Here is a 21,412-nt window from a genome sequence, read left to right as displayed (position 1 = left end):
GCACTAAGGTCAGGGGTCTAAAAAATTTGTAACCCATCAAATCACATAAATCCAGTCAGCCATGTAACAACAGCTCTATGCATCTCCATTAGTTTTGCACTTGCCTGAACCTTCAAAACAATAGTGGGTGAAAGATGGGACAGATACCAACACAGGCAACATGGAGTTTGGCCAAGTCTCAAATTCTAGAAGCCCTAAATGGGATTCCAAAGTCTCCTTTAATCTTGAGGGGAAGGGAATAAAAAACAGAGATAACTATATTGACCTTCTTACCCCATCCAGTAAGGAGATATGCGGTGAAGTGTCTGTTAGAAGAGAACATGATCATGAGGAGGATGTGGAGATAAAGTCCTTCAACTAAGAGCCAATAAAAATTGGCCATTACACAGTACTGGAAAAATACCAAACTAGCCTTGCAGCCGACCTGAAAGTTACAAATCAAGGATGAAATGTTTATGCAAAGAAACTGCTGTAACACAGTAAATGGTTTCCTTTGTTTAAAAGCTCTTTTGATAGATACAAGCTTTGACAAGAGATTTCTCCTTCCATGAATTTAGCTATTGATGGGCTGAAACAGCCTCTTTCAACTGTTTTGGACTTAGTTCAATGAATGAAAGCAAATGCCAAGTGCTTCTCAAAACCAGTTTTTTTTAATTTGATTTATATGCCGCCCTTCTCCGAAGACTCAGAGCGGCTTACAATGCGCTAAGCAATAGCCTTCATCCTTTTGTATATTTATACAAAGTCAGATTGAGGTTTGAGACTTATGTACATGGTTGTTACCTCCTAACGGCGTGGCATATTCATCATGTTGTGTTTGTCTTCACAAATCAAATTTCTCTCCGATTTTCTTACAGATTTCAGGGCAAAAAGGCCCAAGAATTAAAAACATCATCTCCTTTGAGAATCAGAAGACGGCAGAGGTATTTAAGACCACCCGTTAATCAGAAGTAATTTGGTTTGGGAAACATGTTCCCATCCCTTTTTAAAGTTAGTTTATTCTACGGCAGCTTTGCCAGAAGCAAAAAATAGCTCATGGAATGTACAATCCCAAGGAAAAACTCAAAAGTATTGCTTGACTATTGTATAAGTAAACCAGAATGAGCACAGCATAAGTGATTCGTTGCTGCAGATATTTTATCACATGGACCACTTATTTCAACAATGCCAACAAGTTAGGATTTTGAAGAAATAGTCAGAAGTAGGGGGAGGAGGAGAATGTTCCTTCTTAAATTAGCTAAGTCAGTAACTCTCATCTGAATTGTATGAAGCTGAACATGCAAAGTATTAAAGGTGATCCTTTGTTTTGCATTTTTGTCACAGAGTAACTTTGTGAAAAGCCATGTCAAATTTAATTAACAGGGGAAGGAGAGGGATTACATATGAGGAAGCTTCATGCTGAAGACTAAAACTCCTCCAATTGCTATCACATTCTTGGTTCTCATTAATTAAGCAGAAGAGAATGGAATAGTAATATCCATGGATTTGTGAAATTTATTTAATTGCCGTATTTCTTCAGGCTGTCTTCTCCATCAAGACAAGAGTTTCATACTGAGTAGCAACATCTCTGAAAATCATACTCTACAATGCTCTCTAAGAGTTCTCCCTTTGGGTTGTATACATTATGACACTCTTGCAAGCACTGTAAAACCTTTTGGGTTTACCAGAGTTGTAATGTGCTATAACACTCTTGCATGCAATTTCACTATAAATCCTTCCATGTCCTTTGGGAGGAGTTCTTCCTCCCAAACTAAGCATGCTAAGAGCTGCTATCTTTATTTCTCGATTTCAAAAAGTTGAGATGCTTGATAGATTAATATTGTCTGGTGTCGACAGGCAAAATTACATACACACACTCGCACATATCACTATTCATTTTTTTTTAAAAAAAAATATTCAAATTATCTTTCCATTTCTAGCACTACTCATTGTTAGGAAGTTAGAAAATGCATTTTGACTATGATGATCTTGGAATAGAATAACAGAGTTGGAAGGGACCTTAGAGGTCTTCTAGTCCTAGGCCTAACTCCCATCTTTTAAATTTTTAAATTTTTTTAATTCGTGATTTTACAAATTGGGTGTTTTAATCTGTGTTTCGGCCGATATATTTAATAATTTTAAGGGATTTTTTAATATTTGTATTATCTGTATTTTATCTTGGCTGTTCACTGCCCTGAGTCCTTCGGGAGTAGGGCGGTATAGAAATTTGATTAATAAATAATAAATAATAAATAAATAGTCCAACGCCCTGCCCAGGCAGGAAACCCTACACCACTTCAGACAAATGGTTATCCAACATCTTCCTAAAAATTTCCAGTGTTGGGGCATTCACAACTTCTGCAGGCAAGTTGTTCCACTTATTAATTGTTCTAACTGTCAGGAAATTTCTCTTTAGTTCTAAATTGTTTCTCTCCTTGATTATTTTCCAACCATTGCTTCTTATTCTACCCTCAGATGCTTTGAAGAATAGTTTGACTCCCTCTTCTTTGTGGCAGCCCCTGAGAAATTGGAACACTGGTATCATGTCTCCCCTGGTCCTTCTTTTCATTAAACTAGACATGCCCAGTTCCTGCAACCATTCTTCATGATAGACGGATCAAAGTTTCAGATGGAGAATTGAACAATGCTTTTGCCAATTGCACTAGCCAGTAGTGATTTTACAATTATTAAACCTGAAATAAAGGCTTCCAGATCCCATTCCAACTTCTTGTTTCTATCTCTTTTGATAAATTCATTTCATCCCTTGATGTGGTCCCCTTTTTCATTTTTTTTTTAAAAAAACATCATTAGGCATAAAAACACAAATCTCTCTCTCTCACACACACTCATACACACACATACAAGCAACTGCTCTTGTACATTCCTTGGAATCTTTACATGCTGTATAGCACTGATCAAGATGTAAGGTTGAGGAAGGAGAACCTTGATTTTAATCACATCAATCTGCATATCAGCTGCATCTAATGTTGTCTTCTCCAAAGCAGAGAGGAAGCCATTACCAAAATATATAACTTCTCCCCCTTGCAATCTTATTCTGTTCTAATTCTTTTCCAGCACGCCAACAGAAGCCTCACTACCCTTGCTGGTAGTCATCTCATGTAAGGTTTGATATAACCTACAACGATCTCAAAGATCATGGACATGATACAAATGAAACAACTTTTTCACTTACCCAAGAAGCATGATCTGAACACTTATCTGTGCTAGTGTCGGAATAGAGGATTTCATCTTTAACTAAGACAGAGATTGCCTTTAAAATGAAAGACAGGAACAGATTCAAATGTATGTAGTTCCGAGTGCAGTGAAGTTTTCTACATATGGAAAGAGAAAAACAATGCAGTTTCTGGAACCAAAGTATGAAGCTGAAGATCTTTCTACTTACCTTCTGTTATTTGATAATAACAATTAAGAAAAGATTATAACTCCTGAGGGCCCCATGCTTATATTCTGCTTTGCCCTCTGCTATTCTACAAGAAGCATCAACTTTACTGTTGAGACATAATAATGCCAAAACCTCTGCTTTTAGGGGTCCAGAAAGTCCTGAGGCACCATACATTGAAGCTAGCAGTGAAGGATCAGGGTGTCTCATGCTCCATCCAAATGGCATAAAATTTAAATAGTTGCTAAAATGCGAAGTTACTCTAGTTTGCAAGTTCTTGTATGACAAATGAGGGATCTTGAGGGATTCCACTGAAAACTAAGAAAAACTGATGGCTATGTTTTAACTTGAAAGAATTGTTACAGTGATTTATTTTAAGGCAGGGATGCCTTTCATTTTTCTCTCTCTCCTTGGAGGGTTGCAAGGAGGAACCATAGTTTAACAGTTGTGAAGGGGTAAGCCCAGCATTTTGGCCTGTTTTTGAAAGAGCTGGGTTTTGGAGTAATTATTCCTTCCAATGTGAAAGATGGATCATAAGGAAGTGCCAAAGAATTGATGCTTTTGAATTGTTGGAGAAGATTCTTGGGAGTCCTTTGAACTGAAATAGCTGAAAACTGCAATAGTTTGGTCACATAATGAGAAAAGAGGACTCGTTGGAAAAAACCCTGATGTTGGGAAAGATGGAAGGCAAAAGGAGAAAAGGATGGCAGTGGATGAGATGGTTAGATAATATCACTGATGCAATGACCATGAATTTGGGAAACTCCAGGAGGCAATGGAGGACATGGCTTAGCAACTAAACAAAAACAAAATTCCCTTAAAATAGATGTGTTAAACCTCCTAGAGTAATCTACTTTTCAAGAGCCAGATTATTTCTACATGCTCCATCCAGACTGCATCTTCCTGTTCTTTGTAAAGATGGTGAGATTTCTGGGGTACTAATTTTCTTAAAAACATTCCACTGTTACTTACTCATGTGGTCTATTTGGTAAAATATGTGAGTGTTTATATTGTTTTCTTCTATGCAGTATGAAATGATGACTTTGCCATTGTTACTAAAGTGATAATCCACCTTTAGCATCTTCTTATATTATTGTTGCCCAATACGTTGGCTTAGCAAGTTGCTAAGATTACCTTCATGTCTTGGGGGACCCTGTTGGGGGTACATATTTTTGGCAAATACTCAAATGTTCTTCACAGGAGAAGAACATCCTTTGCATCAAAGGGGGAACCTAATTTTACAATTAGATAATTGCATTTCAGTGCTCACTTCTTTAAGATGCCTCCTTACAGGGATAACTCTTTACTACTACTAAATATGTTTTTTTAAACTGTGTATATTTGCAATCTATATTATTGCTCTATCATGTAAGTTGGACCATAAGAAAGGCTGAGCGCCAGAGAATTGAGGCCTTTGAACTATGGTGCTGGAGAAGACTCCTGAGAATCCCTTGGATTGCAAGGCGAACAAACCGGTCAGTCCTAGGGGAGATCAACCCTGACTGCTCTTTAGAAGGCCAGCTCCTGAAGGTGAAACTCAAATGCTTTGGCCACCTAATGAGAAGGAAGGACTCACTGGAGAAGAGCCTAATGCTGGGAAAGATTGAGGGCAAAAGAAGAAGGGGACAGCAGAGAATGAGGTGGCTGAATGGAAACACTGAAGCAATCGGTGTGAGCTTAAATGGACTCCTGGAGAATGGTAGAGGACAGGAAGGCCTGGAGGAATGTTATCCATCGGGTCACGATGGGTCAGACACGACTTTGCGACTAACAACAACAAATCATGTAAGTACATATGGCAATTCCTAATTACTCTTTTCTTTATTTACATCCTAAATATATGATAAAGAACTCAATATATCCTGGCTGCCTGTCCTCTTTTTCATACGATTGGCACTGCCTTCCTTCATGACTCTAACTGGTAGAACATCTTCTGACTTCATTGGCCCTGGGGACGTCTTTTGCAAGGTGTGGGGGGGAGTACCCTCAGTGCATCCTGTCTTTCATTTTATGTCTTTCCCAACAATTATCTTTAGCAATCTTCTCTAGAATTTGCCCCTGAACTCACAAGCTTTCTGTAGTACAACACTGCCCAGTTAAAATTAGGTTCACTAATCAAATTTTCTATGGCTGCTGCTGATCTAAATCCATTTTAGGCTCTGGATACATTAGGAATTTTGATATTATGTTGGTACTACTCACATAAAAATGGCTGTCAAGGGAAAGCTCTGCCCGTTCGGGAAATGGCTGAGTTGATGAAAACAGCCAGTCTCAAAACAACTCTTCTTCAGAACGCAATTCAATAAGATTGTCCCACATTATCTCCTTTAGATCTCCCCACCCACTCACCTATTTTCCTCAGCAGGTGGGCCTCCTTGCTGGATTTCAAGATCCTGAGCTTCAGAGAGCTGGCAAAGCATAGGACTATATTCAACTATATATTTAGAGGCCTTGCCTGGATTCCGAAAGGATTTTTACAAATATAGGTGATACTGCAGAATGGCACTTTGATCTGCACCAAACCAGCTGCTTTCCATTTATTATTTTAATTACATGGTTGCAATTAAACACATCTGAAAAAATGAAAAATCTCAACATCTGGATCAGACTTTCCTAGACTTAGTAACTAAGCATCATCCAACCTATTTAGATTTTGGATGAAGATCCCAGAATTGTAGAGTCCAAAAATACCCCAGAAGGCAACAATAAACAATTTCCATATGGTTGCCAAGATAACCACATGGTCATGTCCTTCAAATCACCAGAAACTGAGTTTGAATCAAAGGAGGCTTCATTTAAAATAAAAACAAGGGACCTGTTAAGTGACAAGTGAAAACATTACCTTCTCCTATTCTGCCACTGTTCCAAAATATTTAGTCCCTGCCACGTTTCAACAAACTTACCTGAAAACGCAAAGAATGATGCTTCCTGTGACCAGAGCAATGAGAGAAACACTGTGTCCGAGGGTATAAATTGCTTTCACCCAAACATAGAAAACCTATGAAGCAAACATGTATTTTAATTAATTACCATGAACAGACATTTGGGAAAAAATCAGCAAGAGAATTGCCTTTTAAATACAGTAGGCCATAGAAATTACACATAATACTTTTGTACCTTTCAAACGGAGATTTTTATTTATTTATTTACTGAATTTATATGCTGCACAGCTCACTATTTAGGCAGAGAATACCCTCCTTTCCAGAATCTTGGTCTACATTGTGCAGGTGACAAACCCCAGCATACAGCCCTCCAACATTCATTCATTCATTCATTCATTCATTCATTCATTCATTCATTCATTCATTCATTCATAAATTTATAAGAAAAACCCATTGGTGCGTTTCTGGGTGCCATACAACATAAACATAGTAAATCAAAAAGAAAAAGAAAAAACCCACCTACCAAGCCAACAATTTATAAATATAAAATGTAAAATGTGACCAAGCATTCAACCACTCACAGGAGAGGCGCCCGCTCAACTAATGCTTGGGGGCGGGGGGAGCCAAATTTTAAGTGTGTGTTAAAGGCAAGAAGAGTTTGGGGTGTCATATATAGGGGAGGGGGAAATAGTTCCAGAGAGCAGAAACCACTGCCAACATTTCACCACTAAAACTCTTTTTTTGTCTCTGGAAATCCTCCTTTTTCCATTCTCCTTCTTAAATACCTCCCAAAATCAAAATGTAAGTAAACAGTCTTGGCATGTCCCTCTTGTCCAGTTGCAGCATCACCAGTATCTTTTTTTTGGTTTCTGAGAAAATTAGGAGGCTTTGTTTCAGTGTTAGTCCTCAAATTTTGTCTATCCATGAATAATCACAGGATAAAAAGGAAAAAGAGAAAGCAAAGCAGTGCACTTAAGAGTTCAAACAAGGGAAAGAAAGGAAGGAAGTTCACCATAGTAGAGGACAATGGATCATGCTCCTGTTTCAGAAATTGTACTAGATTAACTCTCCCCTTCTGATGCCCTCCAGATGTGTCTGGCTCACCATTTGCTAGATTCCTAACCATCACAGCTCTTCAATGCTTGAGAATGCTGAAAGCTGCAGTGATTCTAAACTTTGTGATTCTAGAGATCACCTTGCTAGGGAAGAAGTGTTTACTTGTAGCAGATTAGAAGAAAAGGAAACTCTGGTTTTGTGCTTGATCTACCTATTCTTTTTTACACTTCTGTACAAAAAGTCCTGAACCTATGACTAGTTGCTTAGAAACTGTGCAAAGTTATGAGCCACCTGAAAAAGGGGGACTTAGGAACCAGATTCGAAGTTCAAATGGTCAGGCTCCATCTGTGGTCACATTACCGAACTTCAGTTGCTGGGCAACATGGCTGCATATACAGTACCGTATTTTCCGGTGTATAAGATGACTTTTTAACACATGAAAATCTTCTCAAAAGTCGGGGGTCGTCTTATACGCCAGGTGTCGTTCTCCTGTAACCAGGCAGACCAGCCCGAAAGGCTCTGACGAGCCAAGCTCTGATCATCCCAGCTGAGTTGCCTGCTAATCAGGCAACTCAGCTGGGATTGCCAGAGCCATGTAAAAGGAAAAAAGTTTTTTTCTTTTACATAGCTCTGGCGATCCAAGCTCTGACGATCCCAGCTGAGTTGCCTGCTAATCAGGCAACTCAGCTTGGATCGCCAGCACCATGTAAAAGGAAAAAAGTTTTCCCCCTCCAGCTTGCTTACCTTAGCTGCTAGTCGCAATGCTTGCCTTGCTTCGCTTGCCTGCAATCCATTCCATCAGCAAGCCACTCCCTGCCTGCAATCAAGCAGGCAGGGAGTTGTGGACTTCAACTCCCAGAATTCCTCAGCCAGCAAAACAAAGCTGGCTGAGGAATTCTGGGAGTTGAAGTCTACAAGTCTTAAAGTTGCCAAGGTTGGAGACCCCTGTTCTATTGGGTAAGTTTTTTCCCCTTTGGGAGCTTTAAAAAAATAGTTAATTGGGTTTTTTTTTAGTTGTTCTTGTTTAGACCTAGCCATTTAAAGTTTAGGAAGTTTTAAATTTAGCTGCTTTTATATAAAAATAAAAATAAATTAAAATAAAATAATATTTGTGCAGCTTTCTGAGATTTAGTGTGTTTCTATAGTGTTTCACTCTAACTACACAAACACACAAAATCTCACAAAGCTGTATGTGGAATTTTCTGTGTGTAAAGTGTGAAAGTTTTTTTGGGGGGGGGCTTTTTGTGGCTGTGTGAGGTTCCTGCTTGTTGCAGGGGCCATTTTGGGTCTAGCACAGCTGCTTTTACATTGTGGGTGAGCCAATTGATGTTTTTTAATTTTTATTTGGTGTGCGTTGGAAGAGGGGTAGTCTTATATGGCGAGTATAGCCCAAACCCTATATTTTAACAGGAAAAGTCGGGGGTCGTCTTATACGCCCAGTCGTCTTATACACCGGAAAATACGGTAATTTGCAGCATTCCACGTGACTGTATTTTATAATGGTTTTACCAAAAATTGCTACTTCTGGTTTTCAGCAAAGCCAAACCGGTAGTGAACCATTGGATTGCTGCAAAAAAAAAAAAAAAGTTGTAAAATTAGGTCAGTCACATGACCGATCATTTTATGACCATTACGATATTTTTTCTGTAATGGGAAGGCTCCATTATGGTCACATGTCGAGGATTCTTCTTTGCAGACACCCACAATGGAAACATGTACCTCTATAATAAATTGATTCCAATAGCATGATTAGAAGAACATTGTTTAATTATCTGTTGTAATTCTAAAAGAAAATAAGATTCTTAAAAATATAGAACATAATGTAGGTTTAAGATTTCTGCCAACGCTTGAGGAAAATATCTTGCCAACACTTACACAGCAGTGTGTTTAAGATACGGCACCAAACTCCAGTCAGTTTAGTGCATCTTAGGTAATTTCTTCTTGGCCTCATAGAATTCTATTCAAGGTGTGAAATTGAACAGCAAAAGTGAAAAGTAAAAAGAAAACAAACACCCTCCTATTTCTTTCTTCTGACATCAGAATAACCCTGATAAGAGAAGTCAAATCCCTATCACTGACCAAATGTAAGCTATCTTTCCCTTGTTTTCACAACACATGACAAAATTTATTCATTCATTGATTCATTGATTCATTCATTCGATTTATATGCTGCCATTCTCCGGAGACTCAGGGCAGCTTAAAATGCTTTAAGCAATAGCCTTCATACTTTTGTATATACCTGCTTAGTAGGGCCTTTTGGCCCCCCCCTAAGCTGTGTTCTATTTTATATAAAGTCGGCTTATTGCCCCCACAAACCGGGTCCTCATTTTACCTACCTCGGAAGGATGAAAGGCTGAGTCAACCTTGAGCCTGGTGAGAATTGAACTCGCAGTAATTGCAGGCAGCTGGCAGCTAAGTGCTATTTTAACAGCAGTTTTAGTCTGCTGCGCCACCAAGGCTCTAATTTATTAGATTAAATTAAATACAAGTTATCTAAATTACATACAAGTTATCATCAAAGGGAGATTCATGTCTTTTTCCTCCCCCGATCTCTCACAATATGATGTGATGGATAACTCAAACTATTTTGTAATAATATCCCTTGAGTTTTTCCTACCATGTATCACATCTTTTGCTCCCAACAGTACAGAGGAAGAAAAGGTGGTGATAATAATGCATGAAATAATTGCATTAAACAGACTACATTAAGTTGTTCCATGTGTAAATTTGAAAATTCCCTAGTATCAAAGTCAGGATTCTCATTTATTTATGCTATTTCAGAAATGTCCTATATGGTCATGGTAAAGAAATACAGACTAGAGAAAAAGAGGTTTTAAGCAATTTCAAGGAAAAAGTAATAAGCAAATTACCTATCAGCAACGGACATATATAAACATGTGATATTCTAGCTCAGTGTTTCTTAAACTTGACAACCTCAAGATGTGTAAATTTCAGCTCCCAGAATTCCGCTGGCAATATGTAATAAGTCCGGCTGAGGAATTCTGGGAATTGAAGTCTGGAAGTTGAAGTCCAAACATCTTAAAGTTGCCATATTTAGTGGTGCTGGTACCAGCACCACTAGCCATATTGTCAGTCTCTGTTTATGTATTACTTGAAATCATTGCTTAAGTTTAATATATAAATTGCAATTGATTAGTTTTTCACAAGTAAGCTATAAATCATGACATAGAAACCACAATAACTGGCTTCATGTAATACTATAAATCAAAACTAATCAAACCACTTTATGGAGTTAAGTGCTGTGTGAAGCAAGACACTCTGAGGGGTATTTTTGCTCCTGGGTTTTGTTTTGTTTTTTTACAGGAATTGGAAGAGTAACTTACCAAAAATAACCTTTTTGCTAATATTCTAAAACGGTACTATAATAATTCTGGGAAAATGCTCTTTCCGCTTATATAATGGTTAATACTTATTGTTTGAAAAACTATTTTTCAATTGTATAGGTACATTATTTCAAATCAAGAAGATATATTTACTTCAAATCAAAAACATTTTCTTACTTTAAAAATATACAGAAACACAAAAGAGCTCCCATTATGATTATTGGCTTTACTATGATGAAATTAACCTGCTCAAGTTTTGCTTGACAGGACATTTTTTTCCCACTTTTCAAGTATACTTCTCACTTCTGCTTAACATGGGGAAAAGAGTGTTAATTTATTGTTTTCAGGTCCACAAAGCCTTAGAATTGCCAAATGTATCATTTCTCTCTCTCTGGAACAAGTTATATGACATTTGACACTTTGATTTCATTCACACTTTTGACATAATTGCCATTTAAATTAAATTGCAGGACACACTGAAAATATGAAAAGGGTTCTGTAGGATTAGGCTAAAGAGCCACATATATCCCCTTTTTATGCTTACGAGATTAAAAAAGAATTATGCCACGCATCGTGCCAGGAACAAATTTAGGAGTTTCACTGCAGTACATCTCTTGATGCTCCATAGTATAATTTATGGCAGATACAGACAGATTTATCTCATGTTCCTAAAATGGTGAAAAATCTCTCTTGATTTTCATAAAACAGATACACAGGAGTCCTAATACTGAGGAGAAAATAAGGGAGAATGTCCTTTTTGTAATATTGTTGGCATGGTACTTAATCAGAATAGAGCTGAAGGGACCTTGGAGCAGTGGTGAAATCCAAATTTTTTAACTAATGGTTCTGTGGGTGTGGCTTGGTGGGCGTGGTGTGCTTGGTGGGCGTGGAAGGGGAAGGATATTGCAAAATCTCCATTCCCACCCCACTGGGGCCAGCCAGAGGTGGTATTTGCCAGTTCTCCGAACTACTCAAAATTTCCGCTACCGGTTCTCCAGAACTTGTCAGAACCTGCTGGAATTCACCCCTGCCTTGGAGTCTTCTAGTCCAGACCCCTGCTCAAGCAGGAAACCCTATACCATTTCAGACAGGTGACTGTCCAGTCTTTTTTTTTTTTTTTAAAGCTTCCAGTGATGAAGCATCCACAACTTCTGAAGATAAGCTGTTCCACTGGTTAATTGTTCTCACTATTAGGAAGTTTCTTCTTAACTCCAGGTTGCTTCTCTCCTTGATTAGTTTCCATCCATTGCTTCTTATCTTGTCTTTTGGTGCTTTGGAAAATAAGTTGACGCCCTCTTCTTTGTGGCAACCCCTCAAATCCTGGAATATTACTATCATGTCACCCATAGTCCTTCTTTTCTCTGGACTAGCCATACCCAGTTCCTGCAACCATTCTTCATATGTTTTTGTCTCAGGGCATTTAATAATCTGAATTGCTCTTCTTTGCACTTTCCCCCAAAGTCTCAATGTTTTTTTTGTAATGTAGTGCTATGACTGTATTATAAGATAATACATATAAGATAACCTAGTTATCTTTGAGACCGCCTGCTGCTACCGACAGCCTTCCATTGACCTGTGCACTCCCACAGAGAGGGCCTCCTCGGGGTGCCATCAGCCAAACAATGTAGGCTGGTGACCTCCAGGGGGAGGGCCTTCTCTGTGGGGGCACCTACCCTCTGGAATCAGCTGCCCCCAGACATAAGGAGAATCCAAGACCTCGGTGCCTTCCGCCATGCCCTTAAAACCTTCTTTTTCCAACAAGCCGGGCTGGCCTAACACTTTTTAAAATGTTTTTAATTGTTTGTTATTGTTTTTAATCATGGGGCCAAATTTATATATATCTTTTTAATTGTATTTTAATGTTTGTAGTTTATGCTTTTACTTGGCTGTTCACCGCCCTGAGTCCTCAGGGAGAAGGGCGGTATACAAATTTAAAAATAAATAAATAAATAAATAAAATATGGTCAGGGCCAATGTTAGAAGAATGCCCTCTCCAAAAATACAGCATTTCTAAAATTGGCCTCTGTGAAGCTTGTTTTAAAAAAAAAAAAATTGAAGGGACATCTCAACCAGCTTGAAAAAAATGAGAATATCATCTCCATTCATTCCTACATCTAATCTGATGAATATCCAGAATTTAAATCAAACGTCAGAAATTTGCTGGGTGGAAATTCTGTCCCCAAGAAGGAGCAGTTAAATTTTATTGATCTATCTTGGTGTGCTTATCACTTTTACTGCCTCAATTGGTCATCAAATGCTCTTTTAGAAAGTTCAAAAACAAAGCTTGTAGGCAATATCACTCCTGTTTGTGTTTCTTGCAATACCTCTGAAAACTTCTATATAGGTTTCATTCATTTGCCTAAAGCAGTGATGGCTAACCTTTTTGCCGTCACATGCCAAAAGCGTGGGGAGTGTGTGGGGGTATCATGTGTGTATGCCCACACCCATAATTCAATGCCCCCTGAACCCCCCCGCATGTGCACATGACTCCCCCCCCCACACAATGCTTTTGGCACACAATGGCCCAGTGAGCCCAATAGGTTCATGTTTTGCCCTCCCCAGACTCCAGAGGCTTTCTAGGAGTCTGGGGAGGGCAAAAACGGCCTTCCCTACCCCCCAGAGGCCCTCCATAGGCCAGAAATGGCCCATTTCCCAACTTCTGGTGGGACTGGAAGCCCGTTTTTTGCTCTCCCCAGGTTGCAGAAACTTTCTAGGAGCCTGGGGAGGGCGAAAACGGCCTTCCCCACCCCTCTGGAGGCCCTCCGGAGGCCAGATACAGTTTCCCAACTTCCGATGGGCCCGGAACGCCCAAAAATCAGCTGGACAGAGCACATTTGTGCGCTGGAGCTGAGCTAGGGCAACTCATGTGCCCACAGATATGGCTCCATATGCCACCTGTGGCACGCGTGTCAGAGGTTCACCATCACGGGCCTAGAGCAATTTCTAAAATTATCCAATAATTGTTACTCCATCATATGGAATAGATTCTACTGAACATGCAGGTTGGAAATTCAACTTCAGCATCTCTGAAGGGTTTGGGGAAAAGTAAAGTGCAGCTAAGCCCTCAAATTAATTGATGATTGAATATAGGTTGTCCTAGTGGACAACCATTTAAATATGAGTCAGCAATGTGCAGCAGCTGCCCAAAAAGCCAACACAGTTCTAGGCTGCATAAACAGAGGGATAGAATTGAGATTACATGAAGTGTTATTACCACTTTATAATGCCTTGGTAAGACCACACTTGGAATACTGCATCCATTTGTGGTTGCTGCAATGTAAAAAATATGTTGAGACTTTAGAAAGAATGCAGAGAAGAACAACAAAGATTAGGAGACTCGAGGATAAAAAATATGAAGAATGATTGATGGAACTGGGTATGTCTAGTTGATTGAAAAGAAGGATTAGGGGAGACATGATAGCAGTGTTCCAATATCTCAGGGGCTGCCACAAAGAAGAGGGAGTCAAGCTATTCTTCAAAACACCTGAGGGCAGGACAAGAAGGGTGGAAATTACCGTATTTTTCAGAGTATAAGACGCTTGAAATCTGCCTCTGCCTCCCAGCAATTTTGCCTCGTTGCAGCAAAACAGCTAATAGCCTGCTTTACTTTCATTTTCGTTTTCAGCATAGCTTGATTAGCACAAGGAAAAAAAATCTGCTCCCAGCAATTTACCTCCTTGCAGCAAGCAGCAGAGGCTCATGCAAAACAGCTGAAAGCAAAACAGCTGAGAGTAGGGAGGCCGATCCAATCAACTTGTGCTAATTAGGTTGTGCTGAAGCTAAAATGAGCTGTTTCTTCTTGCTGCTTGCTGCAAGGAGGTAAACTACTGGGAGGCAGAGGCCAAAGGGTGGGAGCCAGTGGGTGGGCGGGGCTACATTCTGTGTATAAGATGCACCTAAATTTTCACCCCTTTTGAGGGGGGGGAAAGGTGCGTCTTATACTCCAAAAAATACAGTAATCAAGAAAAAAAGCAACTTAGAACTAAGGAGAAATTTCCTGACAGTTAGAACAATTAATCAGTGGAACAACTTGCCTCCAGAAGTTATGAATGCTCCAACACTGGAAGTTTTTAAGATGTTGGATAACCATTTTTCTGAAGTGGTGTAGGGTTTCCTGCCTAAGCAGGGGGTTGGACTAGAAGACCTTCAAGGTCTCTTCCGACTCTGTTGTTTTACTGTCACCATATTTCTTAGCTGAGGATTCTTCAATTTTGATACTGTTCTTCCTACGATGCAGCACTCTTTCTCCCTATGCTGACATGGCACACTTTTTCTTCAGTTTGGCTGCTCAGAATATCTAATAACAAAACTTTTTTGCAGGTTGAAAAACTCCATAGGAGTTGAGCAGTTTGTTTTTATTGTGTTGCAACCGATGTCTTCTCCAGCTCCATAGCTCTCTGCTGCTCCTATATATTGGCATGTGTAACAAGAGGCACATCTGGGATGTAGTGAATTGGTCTACTTATTTAATGAAATTTAAATGCCCCTGGGTCTTTCCTAATGTTCTCTAGGATTGAATTTCTTGGAGCGGGTAAAAGTTCTGTAGATTAACTGAACAAACTGGTGTTTGTGCTAAATCCTTTCAGAATAACGAGGCCAATTCAGCAAGAATTCAAATCTTGAATGGTAAGGAACTAGACAGGGATGAAAGACGGAAAAAGGAAACAAAAGAAAGTAACAATGACTTTAAACCTTCAGCCAGCAACACATGGATGCACAAAGAGAATGAAGGCAGAACAAAGGGACCACAACTCAAATAATTTTTCACAAAATAACTGAACTTCCTATTGGCATCCATATTTGATCGGTAGATCAAGTGTCTACCAACTTTAACTGTTTCATGTCTGAAACTCTTGGAGAGAGATTTCTTTTCATTTACTACATCAGGGGTGTCAAACTCAATTTCATTGAGGGCTGCGTCAGCGTTGTATTTGACCTTGGGGGGCTAGGGTGAGTGTGCCTGGGGTAGGTGTGGCCAGCTCAGTGTCACTCATGTCAGGGGCACCTGTGGTGGCCCGAGCGCTCTACCAGCGAAAGTGGGCTCCCAAGCTCCATTTTCGACTGTGACCGCCTCTTGCAACCCTCTGCCAGTGAAAACAGAGCTCCATTTTGCCCTCCTGAACTCCATTTTTGCTGGCAGAGGCACTGTGAGCCAGTCCTTCACTGTTTCTAGGGTGGCCCTGCGGGCCAGATCTAAGCTCCCCATGGGCCAGATCCGGCCCACAGACCTTAAGTTTGACCCCCCCTGCACTACATGATCCCTTCAGATCATTATGATGACCTTGCTCAGCTATTACAGCTTTCCAGGTGATCTTTCTTTCCTTACCAGGAACTAATGCATTAGGCAAAAATATGAAGGGCACAGCCAATTTCTCCAGTCCTTTATTAGTCATCCAAAGGAAGTGTAAATTGATTCTGGGCATTCTTGCAAAGAATACAGTATCAACACTCATTATAGTAATGCCTCTGATGGATTAGAGGTTCAAAAGTTGGCGAATGTTTCTGTAAAAAACTGCTCTTAATCGTAAGAGCTATAAGGATCGATTGAACTGATATTTGAAATAAGTGGACAATTCTCAGCTAATACTATATTGCTATTAGAAAAAAAAATCAAGATTCCATGTAACTCAGAAGAATTCTAAAGTAAGGATTATCATGTACTCTGACTCTCTCTTCCTCTTTCCTGGCAGAGAGATTTGTTTAAGAAGTAAAGTAAATGAGGTGGTACTAAGAACTTTGAGTATATTCATATTTAGTCTGCATTACTATTCCTAACTACTCACAAGGTATACATTTTGCAATGCCATAATTAATTGTACCTCTCATCTAGTGCTTTTTCCATACAGAAAAGACTTGCTATTTTTGACTTGGGTAACTAGAAAACTGTTTCGTGGGAAAAAAATTTAGACAACAAAATGAAAAACGTCCATCACAAAACAAGAAATGCACATTGGGAGAGTAAAAATAACAGGATTAATACATGTTTTCTTAATGCAATCCTCATTATTTTAGCAGGTTTTTCTTTTTTTTTCTTTTTTTTTTTTTTGCAAAACGAAGTTTGTACCAGTATCAGATTGAAAAGTCATGGCCAGTTTGCATGGTGCTGGTAAAACAGTACTATATTTTAAATGACAAAAATGTAGTGCAAAGTCTGCATTACTTAAGTCCTAAGTAATAAAAAGTTAGGTGTCTTTCTAGATAACCTACCTTGTAAGATTGTGCGGATAAAACCGGGCACAGGTAACATGGCTTTTGGGGTTGCTTGGAAGAATAGCATTAGAATAGCAAATTATATGCAAGTTTGAATTCCTCATGTTATACTTTGTTACTAGGCAATTATTTTATTATTTCAATTATACAACATCTATCACATTTTTCCCTGTAGAAAGGATATTTAAGGATGCTTAAAAGTATCCATTCCTACATAATGATGATGTATATATAGCTATCCGGACCTTATCTTTCATTTCTTTGGTTAAAGAAGCTGTTGATTGTACTAAGCCTAATACTTAACAAAAAGTACTAAATATCTTGGATTTAGCTTTAGTCTAAATTCTATCATAGTCATTCTGAATTTCATTTTTTAAATACTTGTGATTTCACTGGATTGTTTTTTTCCAATTGATATTAAATTATGAAGGAAAATACTCCCCTAGACATTAAATTAAAGAAGTCTCACCATCCATTCCTAGCATTTAGATAAAGATAAGATAAAGATAAATCCTTGTTTGGGCAGCCCTGACAGGTTTATTGGGGTAAGAGCTCATATAAAAGAAGCTGATGAAGAACAATGCTAGTAGAAATTTACAAATTAAAGTATTTTGGAGGATAAATACATTTATTTATTTTTATCTCATCTTTATTGTTTTTACAAATAAGGAAGCAAACATATCCAACACACCTTCCTCCTCCTGTTTTCCCCACAACAACCATCCTGTGAGGTGGATTGGGTTGAGAGAGATTAACTGGCCCACCCAGCTAGCTCTCATGGCTAAGGTGGTACTTGAACTTATGATCTCTTGCTTTCTAACCTGGTGCAGAGGTGGTATTCAGCAGGTTCTGACCAGTTCTGGAGAACCGGTAGCGGAAATTTTGAGTAGTTCGGAGAACCGGTAAATACCACCTCTGACTGGCCCCACCCCCATCTATTCTCTGCCTCCCGAGTCCCAGCTGATCGGGAGGAAATGGGGATTTTGCAGTAACCTTCCCCTGGAGTGGGGAGGAAATGGAGATTTTACAGTATCCAGGAGTGAACATGTCAGACAGAACAGAGTTTCTCTAATCAACTCATAATATAAATGTAAGATTGTATTATTTAGGCAAGCTATTGGTTGAAGAAGAAATGCTAATTGAATTATTCTCTGGAAAAGTAAAATAACTGAATTCTTCTACTGGACTACCAAAAAGTATTTCTCTAATAATACATTTAATAAATTTCATTATAGAATAGTTGATATATCTTCCATTTAAATATTATTTTCTGCAGTCAATAGTCAACTATGGAATAGTTCATATATCTTCCATTTAAATATTTTCCTTTTCAGCTACACGAGGCAGCTATAACCTAACTTCTAGGATGCTATAAAAAGTTATAAAAGGAAGTAATTTTCTATTGCCCTTTGGGATATAAATAATTACAGTTAGGATCTGAAAGAAGATTGAACAAAACAGCATGCAAGCTTTTGAGTTTTTAATACCCCTTTATCAGAAAGATATTTTAAAATCTCAGAGATTAAAGAAGAACTATGCAAAAAAAAAAAAAAGGTATTTAACCTTGTTTGCACCAGTATGGTATTGCACCTGGTGAACTCCTATAGTGGCCTGGTTATTTCTAAAAATTAGTTTACGGTAGTAGTTTAAAAATAGAAACACTCAACTTGAGGGTTCTGATATTTCTACATGGATTCCGTAGGCATTCTAACAGAATAAAAAAAAATTGTTCCCATGCCCAAGAAAAAGACAAAAAGCAAGGTGAGATACAGACACTATCATAAGGAATTAGAGGAAATTATCTTCATCAGCTTTCCTTCTAATAAACAGATTTTTCTTCTTGGTCCTGGCTACCAAGGCAGCCATTTTGTAAACGAGCAAAAACTTCATTTCCTTGGTAACAATATTCTGAGATGCTGCCAACATCCCCATTGCGCCATTGGCCAAACCCAAATGCCCTTCAGCATTTGAATTTCTTTTTTGCTCCATTCATTCCGTAATGGTATGTGGGAATGATCTTGGGAGAAAAGGAGGAAATGCCATAGACTACATTGGTCTGATAATCAAAATTTGAGTTTGAAGGCATATGGTAAAATAAAACATCTCCCTACTTTTCAAGAGCAAAAGTGAAGGCAGAAGAGATTGCAAGGTTCTGTTAACACAACCTTACGATAAAGATAGGATTAATATTCATTGTTATGCTCGTTATCTCGACTACCTCAAAGGGCTCACAGTGGCTAATAATTGTAGGATCTGCTGTTTGAGCTTTGGACTGGGGCCATAACATGTGTTAGCAGGAGATATTCCAGCCATATGGAATCTGGAAGAATGATCTCATTCCACTTCCATGAGAACTTAAAACTGTTTAGCCTTCTAAAAAATTCCTTAATTTACAAAGGAATGAAACAACCATTCTTTTTCTTTTTTTTAATTCCTTCTGAACAAGCCTGCAGGCAGCCACCATATTTATACAAGACATGCATACATGACATATGTTCACACATGGACAGACACATCTTGATGAGAAAAACCAGAAATAAGCTTATTATAGCTGTCAAAACTCACGAGAGAAAGCATGCATACATCTTTGCCAGGATGTCACTTTCTCAAAGATTTATTAAACAAAAGAGTTACAGGTACAAACCGCATATAATCTGAAATATTCACAAAAGAACACATCTCCTGGATGGGCTTTGGAAACTTTTTTTTTTTTTTTGAAGCTGTTCTGATCATTTCAAAGAATGTGATTACAAGCTGAAGTGGTAAAATTATAATGAGAAATGAATCCCCTTCAGCTGTGTTTCTCAGCCTTAGCCACTTGAAGTTGTATGAACGTCAATTTCCAGAATTCTCCAATCAGCATGGCAGACTGGAGAATTCTGGGAGGTGAAGTCCACACATTTTCAAGGGGCCAACATTGTGAAACACTGCCCTGCAGTAAAAATAAATAAATAAGGCAAGGCACCACTTCTATAGAGAAAAACAATACCACAAGAGTAAAAGCTCTATGTTAACTAAGATACATAAAGCTAAGATACTTTGGAAGCGAAGGAATTACAACCCAAGTCTGGTACCGTAACCTGCAAAACTGACTTCTCTAGGAAGGAAAAGGCAATAGAGAACAATCAATACAGAACATCTCCCTAAAGAAGCTAATGTTTGTATTTGTTTCCTGTCATAAACAAATGACAGATTGTTACCAGATCTCATAAAAATTAAGATGGTTCTTTAGTATTTTTCAACAAGTTTTTCTTACCGGGTTGTCTTCAATATCTTTCAATCCACAAGCAATGTAAAAATCCGGAAACATCTCTGACCATCCTTTACTTGTACAGTTTTTGCTGATATTTCCTAAGAAAATGAACAAAGAGGAGAACGGCAATATATTTTATGAACATCAGATATTCCCACCCCCAATAAGTCAACAAAACATCTAACCCCGCAGTGGGTTGCCCCCAGTTCGGACCGGTTCACAAGAACTAGTAGTAAAACTGGCGGGAGGCTCCGCCCACCGCCCTGGATGTGGTCATCGGTGATCTGCACATGCACAATCCCGTTGCGAACTGGTAGTAAAGGTAAGTAGAACCCATCCCTGGTCCAACCTTAAAATTATTTGTTAGATCATCTACTTTTATTTAATTATTTAATAGCACTTAGCAATAGCACTTAGACTTATATACCACTTCACAGTGCTTTACAGCCCTGTCTAAACAATGTGTTAACAGAGTCAAAATATTGCCCCCAACAATCTGGGTCCATCATAATCTTTTCTAACCTTATGGATTCCAGATAAATTGAGACTACAGCTCTAAGAACTCCTAACTAGCATGGACAATTAGCACAGCTCTGATCTGTGCTAAGTGATAATGTGTTGTATTTCCAAGTGTTTTTCCTATTGGAATAACAATACTTTGGGAAAACTGATCTGCTTTGTATTCAAATATATCATACAAAGTTTAATATCTCATTTATTGTCCCAAAAGAATGTAAGGTTTCTGATAGATTTGAGTGTCATCTAGAGGCTTTACAGAAGTTCCCAGTGAATTGTGATTCTAATTTGAGATACAGAATTAAGAAATATTTGATGCTATGAACAATATTTAATTCAAGAAAAATCTAAACAAAATTAAATCAAATCTCTATTCCACCTGTTGCTCTTTTTTTTGTTTTTGAGTGCAAATATCACCAACAGTTAAAATCTGGTTTTTGGTCCAAGTTAATTACAGTTACTCTGTTCAGAAAAATATATAAAGAGCAGTACATATATAAATGCCCAGTGACATTTAGTTGGGTGAGTTAAGGTTTCTCCCACATAATCCACATGTCATAAGATTCAGCAAAAAAAAAAAAAAAGTAGCTTATTAAAAAGCCAAGCTAGGTAATCAAAGCTTCAACCCATAACTCACCAGACAAGACAATGTCAAAATCCAAGAAATCTGTCCAACTGTCAGAGTTGGATGTAAAACAGCTGGCCATAGGAGAGAACAAGATATTGGGACTAGGAATAAGCCATTTTTGGAAAAAATGGAAAGATTTATATA

General features: G+C 38.5%; 1 protein-coding gene across 1 annotated transcript in view; it reads right to left on the bottom strand.

Moving 5' to 3' along the window:
* VIPR2 (vasoactive intestinal peptide receptor 2) overlaps positions 1-21,412 on the bottom strand; it is a 78,457-nt gene that overhangs the window by 13,236 nt on the left and 43,809 nt on the right. Inside the window, exons 4-7 of the mRNA XM_034402463.3 lie at positions 20,128-20,222; positions 6,283-6,377; positions 3,173-3,311; positions 274-424 (exon numbers count right to left, since the gene is read on the bottom strand). Coding sequence (XP_034258354.1) covers positions 274-424; positions 3,173-3,311; positions 6,283-6,377; positions 20,128-20,222 — 480 coding nt within the window. The remainder of the gene's footprint in view (positions 1-273; positions 425-3,172; positions 3,312-6,282; positions 6,378-20,127; positions 20,223-21,412) is intronic.

The sequence above is a fragment of the Pantherophis guttatus genome, chromosome 4, assembly GCF_059756535.1.
Source record: "Pantherophis guttatus breed Tessera chromosome 4, ASM5975653v1, whole genome shotgun sequence".
Classification (NCBI taxonomy): Eukaryota; Metazoa; Chordata; class Lepidosauria; order Squamata; family Colubridae; genus Pantherophis; species Pantherophis guttatus.
The sequence above is the reverse complement of the archived record's forward strand: the minus strand, read 5'-3'. Positions and strand labels throughout refer to the sequence as shown.